The 18,104-nt window shown below is 39.4% G+C and overlaps 1 protein-coding gene across 1 annotated transcript; it reads right to left on the reverse strand.

Moving 5' to 3' along the window:
• Positions 1 to 10,904: 10,904 nt before the first annotated feature.
• LOC109568313 (fatty acid-binding protein 9-like) lies at positions 10,905 to 14,433 on the reverse strand. Its single transcript, XM_019973504.2, has 4 exons — positions 14,361 to 14,433; positions 12,022 to 12,194; positions 11,119 to 11,220; positions 10,905 to 10,955 (listed from the first exon to the last, which is right to left on the reverse strand). Exons 1-4 carry the CDS (start codon positions 14,431 to 14,433, stop codon positions 10,905 to 10,907), a joined length of 399 nt encoding a protein of 132 aa, XP_019829063.2.
• Positions 14,434 to 18,104: the final 3,671 nt, after the last annotated feature.

Here is an 18,104-nt window from a genome sequence, read left to right on the forward strand (position 1 = left end):
GCAGTGTCAGGACTGGGCAATGAATGGCTCTTCAACCATCCACTGGGACAAAAGAAAACCTCACATAATGTCTCCTTCAGTCTCCAAAAATGTTTATAAAAATCAATGAGAGTCCTATTTGAATCTTTAAAAATTTTGGTTGATCTTACATTTTTTAAGAAGTGCTTCGGTCCTTAACACTTTGAAAAAGAGTCCATAAGTTGAGGCCTATGCTGTATTAAATTATATGGGCATGAATGAATGAATATGTGTGTGTGCGTGTGTGTGTGTGTGTTTAGGCATCTTGCTCACTCTCAATCCTGAGTCTGCACAATTAAGAATTCTTATTGAAAGAGAAGAAAGAGAGGAAAAATGTCCATGAGTATTGTGATAACTGCCTCAAATATGTTGTGGGAGAGAAATGCAGGAGAACAGTGTGAGGAAGTATTCATAGGTAAGGGAGGCTTGGAATAGTTGGCATATCCAAGGCAGGCAGAGTAGGCAGACAATACGGTCAGTTTATTACAGCAGAGCACAGAAATTGCTTTCATGGGTGAATAAAAAAGTAGCACTAAAACACGCTCTTTGACCATAGCAAAGATTTTAATCTTAAAAAAACTTTTTAGGTTCAAATTAAGCAGGTTCTTGGTTAATAAAACAAGCTTAAGTCCTTTAAAATAAGTCTATAGTTTTAGAAAGGATATTCTATAAAAATAATATGTACTGAGAGCTCAATAGTCACCATGCTAAGTGCTTCTTATGGATTATTTTATATGATCCTTTCAACAACTCCAAGAGTAAGGCATTATTATTACATCCATCTTAGCAATGAGAAAACTGGAACTTGGGGAGGTTAGGTAACTTGTGTCCGAACTTGAATAAGGAGAGGTGTGATTTGAACCTGGTATCGTTTCTCAGTGCATAGATGTTAGACCAGTATTTTACACTGCTTCTGCTATAACAGATATGCTGGAGGTCCTGGCCAAAGATCAGACAACACACTGACACCACCATGACTGGATAGAGACATTCACTGTCCTCTCAACAAGCAAGAGAAGTGTGACTTCCTGGGTGGTCCAGTGGTTGGGAATCCACTTGCCAATGCAGGGGACATGGGTTCAGTCCCTGGGGTGGGAAGATCCTAAGTGCCACAGAGCAACTGACCCCAGGAGCCACAACTGCTGAACCCATGCGCTGCAACTAGTGAAACCCGCATGCCTAGAGGCTGTGCTCTAAAACAAGAAAAGCCGCCAATGAGAAGGCCGTGCGCCACAATGAAGAGAAGCCCCTGCTTGCGGCAACTCAAGAAAGCCTGCACAGCAATGAAGATCCATCACAGACGAAAATAAATAAATCATTTAAAAAAACAGAAGGGGTGAAAGTCAAAAGATGAAGTATCCAGGTTATATGATACATCAGACTCCCAGTCTTAGACCAAGGGGAGCAAATAAGCAAACACTTTGAGCATAAGTGTGGCTCTTGGGAATACCAAGTTGATACCATACCCTTTCCTAACAGGTTTTTCACACTGACATTAATCCTGGCCTTGAGACAGTGGTTATTACCAGGTTACATGTTTACTACACAGTTTGGCACTCTTCCCAATAATTAAAATAACCCATTATCAATTTACCCACAACAGATAAATCACTGACCTCTAGGTCTCAGGTTACCAACACCATAGTCGTACCATAACCATGGCAGTTATGTGTTTAGAGTCCAAGTTGGGTTGAAAAAATGCAAAATCATACACAGTGGGCCCAAGTATCATCTTAAATTACTTGTGCCTGGATAACTCAAGGTGGGAACAAAATAGTAACTAGAACAATTCCTCTGTTAGCTGGCTAACCCAATCCTAGGCCAGGAGAATGTAACTGGAGGAAGTATATTGTACTGAGATAGAAGAAACAGTTATGAAAGAAAGGGTTTTTGATTAGCAGAATGTGTTATCTTCTAAAACAGTTAATAAAAATGAATAATGCTAGGATTTGTGTCTTCAAAAATTTAGGTATTTTGCCTAAATCTATATGTAGAATCTAAAAAGATAATACAAATGAATGTATATAGAAAAATAGAAACAGACTCAGAGAAAACAAGTTAGCGGTTACAAGTGGAGAGGGGGAAAAGCAGTGGTGCATGTTAGGGGTGCGGATTAACATAGTACTTTGTATAAAACAGATAAGCAGCAAGGATATATTATTTAGCATAGAGAAGTATAGCCATTATCTATTAATAACTTTTTAGAGTATAATCTGTAAAGTGACTGAATCATGCTGCTCATTTGAAACTAACATAATGTTGTAAACCAACTATCAGTTCAGTTCAGTTCAGTCGCTCAGTCGTGTCCGACTCTTTGAGACCCCATGAATTGCAGCACGCCAGGCCTCCCTGTCCATCACCAACTCCTGGAGTTCACTCAGACTCACCGTCCATCAAGTCAGTGATGCCATCCAGCCATCTCATCCTCTGTCGTCCCCTTCTCCTCCTGCCCCCAATCCCTCCCAGCAACAGAGTCTTTTCCAATGAGTCAACTCTTTGCATGAGGTGGCCAAAGTACTGGAGTTTCAGCTTTATACTTCAATAAATAACCATGCCCATAGGGTTAATCCTGAACTCTCAGCTCAGTCATTCTTCTCTACCTTTGGAGTGACAGTCTTTAAATTTCAATTCAATCATCTTTCCTGACGTTTTCTAGTATACCTTCATTTAGCACTCAAAGCAATTAATCATTTAACATGTTAACTTTTATTAATTTTAGATATTACTTCATTAACATGAATGTCATGCACCGAAGTCTTGATTCCATGTGTGTGGATAATATGTGATTCTATTCACATAATATAAGGTAAAAGAGGAGAGTAAAAAAGCTGACTTAAAGCTCAGCCTTCAAAAACGAAGAACATGGCATCTAGTCCCATCACTTCATGGCAAATAGATGCGAAACAGTGGAAACTGTGGCAGACTTTATTTTTTTGGGCTCCCAAATCACTTCAGACTGTGACTACAGCCATGAAATTAAAAGATGTTTGCTCCTTGGAAGAAAAGCTATAACAAACCTAGGCAGTGTATTAAAAAGCAGAGGCATCACTTTGCTAAACAAGGTCCATATAGTCAAAGTTGTGATTTTTCCAGCAGTCATGTATGGATATGAGAGTTGGGCCATAAAGAAGGCTGAGTGCCAAATTATTGATTCTTTCAAACTGTGATGCTGGAGAAGACTCTTGAGAGTCTGTCAGACAGTAAGGAGATCAAAGCAGTCAATCCTAAAGGAAATCAACCCTGAATATTCATTGGAAAGACTGATGCTGAAGCTGAAGCTCCAATACTCCATACTTCAGCCACCTGATGCAAAGAGCCGACTCACTGGAAAAGACCCTGATGCAGGAAAAGATTGAGGGCAGGAGGAGGAGGTGACAGAGGAAGAGATGGTTGGATGGCATCACCAATTCAATGGAAATGAGTTTGAGCAAATTCCATGAGATAGTGAAGGACAGGGAAGCCTGACGTGCTGCCATTCATGGGGTCTCAAACAGTCAGACACAAGTGAATGACGAAACAACTATTCACATAAAGGTCCAAGTACTTAACCCCATGCATGTATACGGTAGGTAATCATTTGTTTCCTGCCTGAATGAATAAATGAAATGTAAATTTTGTACTTATGAGGGATTTTCTTTGCATTAAATCATATAGCAAATATGAAAGCATCTAAAATTCATGCTTATAATCAATAATATGATTCTTCTAAACTTCCTTTCTTCTTTTTCTCTTCCTTCCATTTTCATACACTCTAGAGTCATGGAAAGAGCAAGGCTGTGAGTTACACTTAAGTGTAAAACTTAGTTGTAGTACCCATTCCTTCATTTAGTCACTCCATCGGTCAGTGGTAAAGCAGATGGTTCTTTCCCTATTCCGGATGACACTATCTCATGACAGGAAAGTGCATGTGAAATAATTCCAGGGTTCATTGTACATATGCTCACTGTGTGCACACCAATAATTGTTCAACATGAATTTATTGAACTGAAGTAGCACTGGAGATAATAACATGGTGAATGAAACAACTCTTCTTGCCCTCATGGGCTTTATACTCCAGTTAGGAAGACATGCATTAAACAGACACTCAGAGACATTTTAGAATATGCAATTATTTTTTTTTTTTATCGTTTGCAGATGGAGACAATGAATGACACTAAAGAGTAAGTGAGCCATTTCTATGTTGGAAGATACTTTTCATAATTTCTTACACACCAGATGCCCTGAGACCAATCGTCTTATTTATCATCAGAACTCAGACACTAGGGCATCTGGTGCTCCTCCAGACAGCTATTTGACAGAATGTGACAATGGCAATTCAGGCTCGATAGCTTCCTCTTTCATGTCGCAAGTAAGCGTTTTTGTCTCATCTTAAAAATGCTGAGATTAAAGTTGTTTTCTTAATGAAAACCATTTCTTGGAGCTTTCTCAGCCACCAGTGGGTATTTGATTTTTTAGTTACTATGGTGACAGTTGCATTACGCTGCCCAAAGGAAGTTAATAGCTTTTCTTTTGTTGAATGGCAATGAATAGAGGGAAGAAGTAGTTTGTCATTCCTCCAAACAATGCAATTAGCTTTGTTTTTACTAGGCTTGAACATACATGGCCTCTTTTCCGGAGACTGGTCTAAGATTTCACATCATTATTCCTAATAGAACACTTGAGATCTGGTTATTCATTGGGGAGGTAACCAAAGACAGAATTTCTGCATTTCAATGTTTTTCTCTAGTCATTACAGAATATACAGAGCCAGTCACAGTTTTTTCTACTCCATTTGCATTTCTTCTTAGAAAGTGATATCAACAGCATTAAAATAGGTAGTATTTTTCAGGCATTAGCACAAAGAGCTGTAGGAAACACTTTTCAGGACTCAGCCATCTGCTTCCTTATAGTCTATGGGAGGAGGCAATCTCTTCAAAATAATTCACTTGTGAAGCATAGTGAAAAGTGTGTGAGTATATGTGTGAGTGTGTGTGTGTAGCTTTATTTCATAAGGAACAAATACAAACTCACAAAAATTCAGATGATTTTCTAACCATGTGTTATCCAGGTTGCCTACTTTATTTCCTTGATTACGTTTTACAAAATTTTTCAATAATTGAGATGATATAATGTGGTTTATGGGCTTCCCAGGTGGCTTTAGCAGTAAAGAATCCACCTGCCAACGCAGAAGACACAAGAGATGGAGGAAATGGCACCCCACTCCAGTATTCTTGCCTGGAAAATTCCATGGACAGCCTGGTAGGCTATAGTCCATGGGGCAATTAACAATCAGGCATGACTGAGTGATTGAGAACACACGATGTGGTTTACACATACATATGTATGTGTATACACACACAAACACACACACACACACAAACATGTATTTCAGATAAGATAAAGTTAGATCAGAGGATCAATTCATGTATAAACTGTACTTTCATTTATTCATTTCAAACCATGCCTTCCTTCAAACAATGGAAAACTAGTTTTGTAGTTAAATTCTAGCCTGTAACATGCTCATGATTGGGGATACCTGGTGAAAATGCATTATCTTAAATGGGCACACTGACTCAGTAATGTGAGCTGTTGCCATGAACCCCAGAATTTTATTTAACCCAGAAGTTTATTTCATGCTCCCTGTATTTCCACTGCAGGTACTCCTGATCTATGGTTAGCTTTACTCCATAGAGAAAGGCTCAGAGGCTTTCAGTCCATTCATTTCATGCCTATAGCACCCTTCAGATTTCAGAGTCCTCTCCTCCAAGCAGCCAGGGATTGGGGGAGATGAAAAAGACACACTTGCCTCTTTATTCTCTTTACCTAGAAGTGGCACATGTCACTTCCACTTAGACTCTGATGCAGAAAATAGTCACATGACCCCAAGGAGACAGGTGGGTACTTAGCCATGTTTGGCTTGCGGATGCTTCTCAATGCCAATACTGTATTGGCAAGCCCAGATATCTAGAGGGAAATTAACTATCTCTTCTGTATTCAAATCTGGGCACACTAAGTCCTGACATTATGTCTGAATAACTATCTTAAAGTCTATATTCTGATAGAATGTTATAAGGAACTTGGGATACTGGTCTAGCTTTACCACCTACCAAATGGATAGCATTTGAGTTGTAGCTTTATCTCCTATACAATATTGATTGTTCTGAGAACCAAAAAAAGAAAACCTTTGTGAAATTGTTTTGTAACTTATGTATTGACACATGAACTCTATGTTACAAAGTAAACCAGAATTGATTTCTCCCAAATCCCATTTCTAACTGATTAGTTGCTCCTAGAGCCTGCCTACCTCTGCTGTAACACTCTTCCAGTCCAACTTTGTCTGCCCACTGTTTTAGTGCACATGCCTTCAATTCTGTGGTTCCTATTCTTTGCATTCTAATTGCCCTATTATCTGGGAAGGGGATGTGGGAAAAATGAGAAGACATGAGGGATTCCCTGTGCTGGCCCATTGAAGAATGTCTCATTTAGCCTCATCACAAACTTGTGAAGTAGGCAGTCTCCATTTTGCAAAGGAGAAAACCAAAGTGGGTGAACAGCTCATTCAAGCTCACAAAACAATCAACGGCAGAAGCAGGATTCAAGTCCTGCTCTGTCTGGTTCTCAAATTTCATTTCTTGCAATGTGTTTCGAGGGTAGCAGTCACTTCCTGTTCTATCATGAGGCTCGTTGCTAGAAGGTTCCTCCCGGCTCTGACCCCCTCAAAAAATTACTCAAGATCTAGATACCAACCTTCAAAGTGGACAGATTATAGTTTTCTGTAAATGTTTAAAATAGAAATAAATCAAGGATTAGGTTATGTCCTGATTTCTTCATCCTAAATTTCTGTGTATTTTCTGTTACTACCTTTGAAATAGTCAGCTGTCTTTTAATCACTTTCAAAGCATGTTCTTTTATGATTATTACACTTTTGTGCTAATGTATGAAAATTAAATACACTAAAAATGTTCAAAATAAATTATCTTTGTCAGCGGTTTTCTAAATAGTATTGGGTAGCAAAAAAAGAAATCTGGTGAGTTATTCATTGATAATAGTATTAATCATGTTTTTAGTATGCTTGATATTTGGATAATTAATTCTTTTCTGTAAACTTCAGTGTGAATTTAAAATGTAATAGTTTATCACTAAACTAGTCTAAAAATATTCAAAAATACATATTTTATTTTATAGTTTATAAAATCTGTCATTTCCTCTACTTCAAACCCTTATGGAAAGTGAATAATGGCTTTTTATTGCTTAGCAATAATTGTCATTATTATCCTTTTTCTAGAAATCCAGTGCAACTTGACAAGTTGTTATTTGTTTATAGATAAATGGTGACAGTTTTTAAAGGTAAGTCAGATCATGTGAATGTCCTTAGTAAAGACTGATAATTCTAAGTATAAACTTTAATGAATTTTTTCTTATAGAAATATTAACACAATTTGACTGAGAAGAAAAATAAAATCAGTAGGGTTTCAAGACGCCTCTGTTACTTGTAACAATAAAAGGCAGTTGTGATCTCTATCCTTAACTCATTTCTATTTGCCATCACCTAATAGAGTATTATTGATGGAGAAGAAAATGGCAACCCACTCCAGTGTTCTTGCCTGGGAAATCACATGGACAGAAGGAGCCTGGTGAACCACAGTCCATGGGGTGTCAAAGGAGTCGGACATGACTGAAACAATAGAGCATTGAACAGATGGTCGTCACTGAGTAAGAACTTGCAGAATGAACGACTTTCTCAGGAGTAGCATGCTTGATTCTACCTTCTAAAGACTCCACACCAGATTTTTTTTATCTCATTTAGGCTCTCTATAACTTGAGCTGTGACATTATGAGAAGGGAAAGAAGTCTTGAAAATTCAAAACTAAGTTATTCTTTTTAAAATTTTGCCTCTGTAAAGTCAAAGGTTTAAATGAGTAAGTGCCTAGTGCTTTTTAGAATACCCTAATCCTTGACTGGTTCCAAATAGGAAAAGGAGTACGTCAAGGCTGCATATTGTCACCCTGCTTATTTAACTTATATGCAGAGTACATCATGAGAAACGTTGGGCTGGAAGAAGCACAAGCTGGAATCAAGATTGCCGGGAGAAATATCAATAACCTCAGATATGCAGACGACACCATCCTTATGGCAGAAAGTGAAAAGGAACTAAAAAGCCTCTTGATGAAAGTGAAAGTGGAGAGTGAAAAAGTTGGCTTAAAGCTCAATATTTAGAAAACGAAGATCATGGCATCTGGTCCCATCACTTCATGGGAAATAGATGGGGAAACAGTGCAAACAGTGGCTGACTTTATTTTTGGGGGCTCCAAAATCACTTCAGATGGTGACTGCAGCCATGAAATTAAAAGACGCTTACTCCTTGGAAGGAAAGTTATGACCAACCTAGATAGCATATTCAAAAGCAGAGACATTACTTTGCCAACAAAGGTCCGTCTAGTCAAGGCATATGGAAAAACCACTATGGTTTTTCCAGTGGTCATGTATGGATGTAAAAGTTGGACTGTGAAGAAAGCTGAGCTTGAAGAATTGATGCTTTTGAACTATGGTGTTGGAGAAGACTCTTGAGAGTCCCTTGGACTGCAAGGAGATCCAGCCAGTCCATTCTAAAGGAGATCAGTCTTGGGTGTTCTTTGGAAAGACTAATGCTATAGCTGAAACTCCAGTACTTTGGCCACCTCATGCAAAGAGTTGACTCACTGGAAAAGACTCTGATGCTGGGAGGGATTGGGGGCAGGAGGAGAAGGGGACAACAGAGGATGAGATGGCTGGATGGCATCACCGACTCGATGGACGTGAGCTTGGGTGAACTCCAGGAGTTGGTGATGGACAGGGAGGCCTGGCGTGCTGCAATCCACGGGGTCGCAAAGAGTCGCACACGACTGAGCGACTGAACTGAACTGAATCCTTGTAGAAAACACTTCAACCAGTGATCTGAGTTGTTGCTAAAGTGCTGTCATCTGCGCTCCCATCACAGAGACCATACTCTGATGAAGGCCACGCCAGCCTCTGCTCCCATTTGTGCACAGGATGCTACCTTGGGGCTTGAAACCCTCTTGGACTTCTGGAGAATGAGTAAGGTACATTTTGTACATGCTTGAGTCCTTTAGGAAGGACAGAGACAAGCATGGGGGAAGGACTGTCACTGCCCACGTCTGGCAGTAGTGTGGCTACTTCAAGTGCACAGTTTTATGCTGAGGTCTTCAGGTTTAATATGACAGTCCTAGCTCCTTTCCTTGGACAAGAATTCAGTTACTGTCCCAATCCCGTGCTAAGTCCTTTTCATTACTCTTTAATTTCATCCTTATTAAGGTAACCATACTTCTTAGTTTGCCTAGGACAGTCCCAGTTTCTGCTTTTGGCCCAGGTGTGATTACTGACAGTGCCTCTCTCTTTCCACTCTTTACTGCTCACTCAGTTTAGATGACAAACTAGCACAACTTAAACACCATCCTCAGGGGTTATTTTTGACTAAGTACTGTCTGGTTTAAGTTTAATTTGAAGCATGAGATATACAGAATTCTTCCTCTTTTTCCTTTTCCTCTTCCCACTGCCACAAACACACTCAATTTTAAAATCTTATCTGTAATTACTCTGTTTCACTCTAAGCCCTGAGAGTACTTCCTGCTGCTGCGGCTGCTAAGTCATTTCAGTCATGTCCGACTCTGTGCGACCCCAGAGACGGCAGCCCACCAGGCTCCCCCATCCCTGGGATTCTCCAGGCAAGAACACTGGATTGGGTTGCCATTTCCTTCTCCAATGCATGAAAGTGAAAAGTGAAAGTGAAGTCGCTCAGTCATGTCTGACTCTTCGTGACCCCATGGACTGCAGCCCGCCAGGCTCCTCCGTCCATGGGATTTTCCAGGCAAGAGTACTGGAGTTGGGTGCCATTGCCTTCTCTGGAGAGTACTTCCTAGCAACAGTAATCAGTGAAACTATTAAGCGACTTAATGAAGCTCTAACAATTACATTCCCACTAGGTGTTTAGAAGTCCAGCACTGGCATTTAATAAAATATCATTCTGCAAAGACGAAGTTGTAAGTGATGGTGACAGATGTACTAGCCTGATTATGTTAAACACATTTATGGAGAAGTAGGATAATGATTGTTTTAAATGTTCTATAATAATTCAAGCACAGGGTAGAATGTTCAGGCTATATTTTGTAGCCTTTTTGTCTCTGTGTCTGTCTCTCTTCCCTTCTCCCTGTCTCTCTCATCTATCTATCTATTATTCATTATCTATCTATCTATCATCTATCTGTCTATCATCTATCTATCCTATCTACAAGACTTTAAGTAGGGCCAACCTTCTGCAAAAATAGAAAGCAACATTGGTTTTCAACACTTATGTTGTGTAAAGGGGATGTTAGTTGCTCAGTCATGTCTGACTCTTTGTAACCCCATAGACTATAGCCCACCAAGCTCCTCTGTCTCTGTGATTCTCCAGGAAGAATACTGGAGTGGGTTGCCATTCCCTTCTCCAGGAGATCTTCCCAACCCAGGGATCGAACCCGGGTCTCCTGCTTTGCAGGCAGATTCCAGTGGTTATGATCCCTCTTTGAAGTCACATGAATTTCAACAGAGCACCCACCCTTTGGCAGAAAGCCTTAACCTAACTGGAATGGGTCCACTGAAGGAAAAGCAAGGATCGCAGAAGTCAAGTGTGCAAAGAATAAAAGGCACTTAGTGATCTTACAATCACGCCAGAGACAGGTAGTTTCTTGTATCACCCATTTAGTTTGTCTCTAACTCTCAAGATGAAACAGCTCCGTAACTGCACTTAGTTTGGTTTTATTGAGCAATTTTATGTTGAGAAATTTTTTAAAAATTACTGGCCCTGAAGCACATCTTCTTCAAGTCCCAGCTTCCTGTTAGTGAACAAGTTTTCACTGATGCATACAATTTCTTCACACCTTTTCACAGACACCAGTGCTGACAACATTATTCATGATATATTCCTAAAAGCAAAGAGGCATCTATTAGAGTCGGTACATGATAGGTTAAATTTGCTCTGTCCCTCTTTCCCCAGGCTGCCTACTCAGGCCATAAGACAATTGAATGATTCGAAAGGTATGCGTCAAATAGTAGCATCAAAAATTTTTAAATTTAGAGAAAACTCACCACTAACATTTTTCCATCTACAATTTTTCTTTTGATCGTTGTCTCTTTACCAAGCCATTTTTGAACATGAATCATTGAGCCACCATCTAGTGTTATGATGCTCTATAAATGTAGAAAGGAATCAGTCAGAAATAGCAATTCATGACATCCTAATGACACAAGACTAGATATTTATTTTTTAATTTCCATTTTGAAATTCTTTTCTCCAAAATTCTTACATCAGTTCTTGTTCTAATTTAATACCCTCAAACTAGGGAAGTCTCAAAAGATTATTCAAGTGATGCTCTTTTCCCCCAGGTAAGCAATACCTAAACTATTTGTGAATGCTTGTTCCATATTCTGTTTTATAAAATGACAAAGAAAGGGCTTCTCTGATGGTTCAGTGGTTAAGAATCCACCTGCCAATGCAGGAGACAAGGGTTCAACCCCTGATCTGGGAAGATCTGACATGGTGCTGAGCAGCTAAACCCGTGCACCACAACCATTGAACCCGTGCTCTAGACCAGGGAGCCACCACTATTGAAGCCCAAGCCCTAGAGCCCTAGAGCCTGGGCTCCACAGCAAGAGAAGCCACTGCAACAAGAAGCCTGTTCACCACAACTAGTGAGTAGCCCTCACTCACTGCAACCAGAGAAAAGCCCGTGTAGCAACAAAGACCCAGCACAGCCAATAAATAAATAAATAACATTAGAAACAAACAAAAACTGACAAAGAGAGATCAGAGAAGCAGTGAAAACATGTTGAGTTTTTGGGCCCTAAATCATTTGCCGAAGAATTGACTTTAGAGATGTGTTCTATTAATTAACAAAATAAACTCAAACTGACTGGGTGAATTAGAACAAACTATGCCTAACTGCCTTCTAGATTTTTCCTGATTATGAAGCAGGAAGATTTAGTTCTTACCTTCACTTTCCGGTTATCTATGGTGGTTTCATCAAATTCTTCCCCTAGCTTGAAGGAGATCTCAGAGTTCTTGAAAGCACTTTGAGTTTTGATGCTAATCTTATCCCCGTCGGCACTAATAATGATTCTTGGCTTTGCTGATCCTGCAAGGTTCTGGACTGCAACACTCACTCCTGTGGGAATGAGTGAGAAGAAAACTCAATGAGTAGAGGAAACAACATGCCTCCTTAAGAAGTTTAGGAAGTGCTAGCAATCATTTTGGAAAGCAATTCAAAAAGAACGCATCCTCTCCCCATTGACATTTTGGATAGTATGCCATGTTTTCTTTAGTGCTCTCTGTATCAGCTGGTTGAGCCAAGCCTCCCAATCAGAAGACATGTCTAGTAATTATGCTTGACACTTTGAAAGCTAAGTTCACTTTCTGAGACTATTGTGCTTCATCTAAAATCGCTGGGACTCTTGTACTTCATCTAAAATCTATATTTGTGTGGTGACTTTCAATCGTATGCTTGGGCATTACCTCATGAAGTGTTTCAACAACAGTATTTCAGTAGCACGGGGTATTACTACCCTCATTTTAGAGATGAGTATACTGACTCCCAGAGAGGTAGAAAGGCTTATTCTAGATGATTTGCTTGGTAATTAACAGAACTGAAATTTAAACACAAGTTTTCTAATTGTCCATAAACTTTAGCATGCTTTTTTTTCCTTAAAAAAAAAATTCAAAGTATCTAATCTACTCTAAAAGAATATGACTTATAAAGTGCAGGCTTCTCTTATTTGTAGGTACAATTCAGATCTGGCTGAATACCATGAAATTAAAAGATGCTTACTCCTTGGAAGGAAAGTTATGACCAACCTAGATAGCATATTGAAAAGCAGAGACATTACTTTGTCAGCAAAGGTCTGTCTAGTCAAGCCTATGGTTTTTCCAGTGGTCATGTATGGATGTGAGAGTTGGACTGTGAAGAAAGCTGAGCGCCGAAGAATTGATGCTTTTGAACTGTGGTGTTGGAGAAGACTCTTGAGAGTCCCTTGGATTGCAAGGAGATCCAACCAGTCCATTCTGAAGGAGATCAGCCCTGGGATTTCTTTGGAAGGAATGATACTAAAGCTGAAACTCCAGTACTTTGGCCACCTCATGCGAAGAGCTGACTCATTGGAAAAGACTCTGATGCTGGGAGGGATTGGGGGCAGGAGGAGAAGGGGACAACAGAGGATGAGATGGCTGGATGGCATCACTGACTCGATGGACGTGAGTCTGAGTGAACTCCGGGAGTTGGTGATGGACAGGGAGGCCTGGCTTGCTGTGATTCATGGGGTCGCAAAGAGTCGGACATGACTGAGCAACTGAAATGAACTGAACTGAAATGAGGCAAATTAGACAATTTGGCTGAGAGCCTGGCCCTGCTATTCACGTTGGGAATTGTCCATTGTTGAACTTGTCTCCTGCAATAGTTGAGCAGAAGGGCTGACTCCCATCTCTTAATATTGATATAGAAATCGATTTCACATTCATATTATGGGCAGATGGGAAGCCTCTGACTACATAAAAGCAAAAAACTTTTATATATAGTTTTTTATTAAAAGGGAGGTCTCTCTTATATGTTAAAATTGCTTAATTAAATGTTAAAAAATTACTATTCTTCTAGCATTAGTAAAGAATAGTTTAGTTATTATTAGTTATCTGAGCTATTGTAAATGATATTCATTTCAACTTGAATAAGAGCTAAAGTAGGCAGAACTTACAATTCTGAGAGATGTCCAATAGTGGGAAATTTCATGAGTAAAAATATTCTATTTCTATGTGTTCTATTTCAACAAAACATTTGAAACTCTTCAAAATAAGGTTTTAAAAATCTCCCATGTGTATCAGAACTCTAAAAATTAACCCACTAGAAATTTTGCTTGTTGTTATTACTCTTTTGGAGTTATAACTTAAAGTAAACCTTGAAACGAATTTAGTTAATAAATTTAATTATAGATAGGTATTGCTATCTATAATGCGGAGCTGGGAAAAGCTATTTAATGAAATTACCAAGATAAAAAGAAACTCTATCATGAGGGTAGGATGAAGTATTTTCAAAAAGGATATATGGTCTAAAAATATAGATAATAAATTAGAAGGAAGTATCTGTGAGCCTAGTATTGCAGAAAGAGATAATTATTACTAGTAATAAAAGAGTAAATGTAGATACATAAACTTTGTTAACCCCATGAATATACCCTAAGATCCCAAATGAACAAGATAATTGTAGGAAAATTCATTGTAAAGTGCAAACCCAACCACATCACAAAAAGCATTGCCAGTTTCCAAATCTTGGAAAGCTATTTCTCACCCAGTTCTTTCATATATTCATCAAAGTTTTCTCTGGAGACCAGTTTCCAGGTTCCCAAGAAGGGCTCAACCATGATGGAAAGCTTGCAGAGAAGAGGTGCTCACAACCAAAATCCAAAGACACTTAAGCAACACACTGCTACCAGAATCTTAATTTAAAAGACTTCTTCATCACGTGACTCTTCTGAAATGGCCAACGGGGAGCAGCAAGACCAAAGATTCTAGGCACCAGTGTTGACTCATTTTATTTACTTTCAAATAAAGACACAGAAAATTAACATGCTAAATTGCATGTAAGTCAATGATTATAGCTTCTAATAAACAGATTGGTAACCTGAGAGTCATCTGATAAATATTGTGAAATGGAGACAATTTTCAGTAGAGATAAGCATTTTGAACTATGAATGCTGAGTTAACTCTGAAGGAATAACCCAACAAATGTCTAATGAACACCTGACTGAGATGTTTTCCTACTTGATACAGGGACATCCTTGCTTGCTGTACCTCAGCTGCTTTTTATTTGGACAAGTCACAGTGCCAGAGTACTCTCTTCATTATAAGAATATGCACCCCTCCCTTCCTTGCAGGGCTGATGAATTGATACTACTTAATGTAACTGAAATGTCTACAGTTGATTGGAGTGAGGAGTAAGGTATCATTGCTGTTAATTAAGAGTAATTGCAGAGTGGGAAGAAAACTAGCAATTATCATTGATGGTGTTTTATAATTTAAGTTCTAAAAATGAGGGGAAGCTAACACTAAAATTCATCTTTTAGGATAACAAAGAAATCTTGATATTAAAAGAAGAGTAATTAAAATATTAATATTGATAATAAATATCAGAATATCTTGATGTGAAAATAAGATTAATTAAAACTTTAATCTTGATAATTAATATCAAGAAATATTGATATTGAAGTTGTGAATGGAAGTTTTAGGTAGAAATATGGTATTTTGAGTCCCTTGGACTGCAAGGAGATCCAACCAGTCCATTCTGAAGGAGATCAGCCCTGGGATTTCTTTGGAGGGAATGATGCTGAAGCTGAAACTCCAGTACTTTGGCCACCTCATGCAAAGAGTTGACTCATTGAAAAAGACTCTGATGCTGGGAGGGATTGAGGGCAGGAGGAGAAGGGGACGACAGAGGATGAGATGGCTGGATGGCATCACTGACTCGATGGACGTGAGTCTCAGTGAACTCTGGGAGTTGGTGTTGGACACAGAGGCCTGGCGTGCTGCGATTCATGGGGTCGCAAAGAGTCGGACATGACTGAGCGACTGATCTGATCTGATCTGATGGTATTTTGATATCTTCATTCTAAAAGAAAGATGAAGGCAGGAAGTAGTTTAAACATCTGTGCCATTACTTCTAAAATCATTTTCTGTAACCCAAGTAATGGAAGTGAACTTTAGGCAGGTAAGGCCTTTACCGGGAAGGACTGGATTCTGAGGTTGTAGATTTACCTGACAGCTTTGAACTCCAGTTGTTTTAAAGAAGGCTGGAAAATTAGAGTGAAGAATAGTATTTATACTATTATCTGCCTAGGTCAAAATATTCCTTCAAGTCAAAGAAATCTTCATTCAGACCATCTACTTGTGGGGAAATTATACACACACACACAAAAGCAGATGCTTTGGCACCACAAAGTTAAATCTTAAGTGGTATAAAGAATTTATTTTGATGGAAACATATAAAAAAGTTGTTTATAATACAATATGGGGGAAATAGTTAAAATATCTGGAGGGCAAAACAAGGAAAGAAAAAACCTTAGAGTCAGTTTTAGGGAACTGAGACTGGACTGAATATAAGTGCCTTAGCAGTTGAAAGCACACTCAGAGGTGATGCTCAAGTAAAGAGCAAAAGACTTGATCTTGCTTTCCTGGTTCTGGATTTGTATGTGCTCAGCCTGAAACATGGCAGGCAAACAAGACTATGCATGTTTGCCGGGGTGGGGTAGCATAACCAAGGTCTCCCCTTAGTCTAACCAGTTTTGTTCCAAGTATTCTACCATTGATTGATTCAGAAATCAATCCTGTGGCCCATGAGGCAGAACAGAAGGTCAAACTTCTGCCTTTTATAAAATTCCCTCACCCTTAAGAGAGAACCAGAGGGACGGTCCCCTCCTTGGCAACTTTTGCTCTCTTGTATGATATTTAGGGGCTTCACAGGTGACGTTAGTGGTAAAGAACCTGCCTGCCAATTCAGGAGATGCAAGAGACACAGGTTTGATCCCTGGGTCAGGAAGATACCTCGAAGAAAGGCATGGCAACCCACTCCAGTAATCTGGCCTGGAGAATCCCATGAACAGAGGAGCCTGGCAGGTTGCAGTCCATAGGGTCGCAAAGAGCTGGACATAACTCAAGCGACTTACCACATACACACACACACACACACGATATTTAGAACTGCTGCATCCATTCTGTTACCAACTCAAAAATGAGGCCAAAACTGAGAATGGGAGAGAGGAAAAGGAGGAAGAACTCAAGACCACTTTGTTGCTGGAATCTTTATAAGGAGAATTGATGAATTCCATTATTATTTAAAAAATGGTGTGTCTGAGTTTTTGTTCCTTGCAGTTTAAACCTTCATAATTGGTATACCTCTGTAAATAGCTCCACCTAAATTTGGACTTTGAAAACCAATTCCAGGACTTCCCTGGTTGTCCAGTGGTTAAGTTTCTGTGTTTCCAGTGTGGGGGGTGCAAGTTTGATCCCTGAACAGGGAATTAGATTCCATATGCCATTTGGTGTGGCAAAAAAAAAAAAAAAGTATTAAAAGAAAATCCTATGTATCATGTGATATTGGCTTCATGCACAGTATCTCCCAAGTCTCCAGATCCAACTCAGAATCATGTCCTTTGTGAAACTTGTTCCAAGCTGGCTGATCCCTGTTTATGTGATACGATTATACCTTAATAGAAGTATATTCTGGAACTTTTCTCACAGTATTGCATCGAGTCCTCCTCCAGCTGACCCCTGATCTCTTTCATGAGTACATCAAGTAAAGAAAATATTTCTGATTCACTTCTGAATCCTTGAGGAATAGTGCCCGGTATATTGTAGGTACTCTATAAATGTTTTATGAATGAATGACAAGAGGAATAAAATGTGTATTTTGTTTTAACTGACAGTTTCCCTCATCACTGATATTAATCTCTCTAACAAGTAAAGACAAAGATTTTTTAAATTAAAAAAAATATTTATTGTGGTGAAAGTCACATAAGACATACTATTTTAATCATATTTAACTGTACAGTTCAGCGGCATTAGGTACATTCACATTGCTGTGCAGTTCTCACCATTATCCATCTTCTGAAATTTTCCTCACTTTCCTAAACTGAAACTCTGTCCTCATTAAACAATAACTCCCCATCCCCATCCCCACCTCCCCCACCCGCTGGGTCCCTGGCATCTACCAATGTAATCTCCAGCTCTACCAACTTGACTATTCTAGGTACCCCATATTAGTGGAATCAAATTGTATTTAAGACAGAGTTTTGGCTCAGAGGTTAAAGCATCTGCCCGCAATGGGTTCGATCCCTGGGTCAGGAAAATACCCCGGGGAAGGAAATGGCAACCCACTCCAGTATTCTTGCCTGGAGAATCCCACGGACAGAGGAGCCTGGCGGGCTACAGTCCACGGGGTCGCAAAGAGTCAGACACGGCTGAGCGACTTCACTTTTAATACATTGCTCTCTCCTGACCTGCTCATATGACACGCCTTTCATTATGGTCATCAGACGGT

Source organism: Bos indicus, chromosome 14, assembly GCF_029378745.1.
Source record: "Bos indicus isolate NIAB-ARS_2022 breed Sahiwal x Tharparkar chromosome 14, NIAB-ARS_B.indTharparkar_mat_pri_1.0, whole genome shotgun sequence".
Classification (NCBI taxonomy): Eukaryota; Metazoa; Chordata; class Mammalia; order Artiodactyla; family Bovidae; genus Bos; species Bos indicus.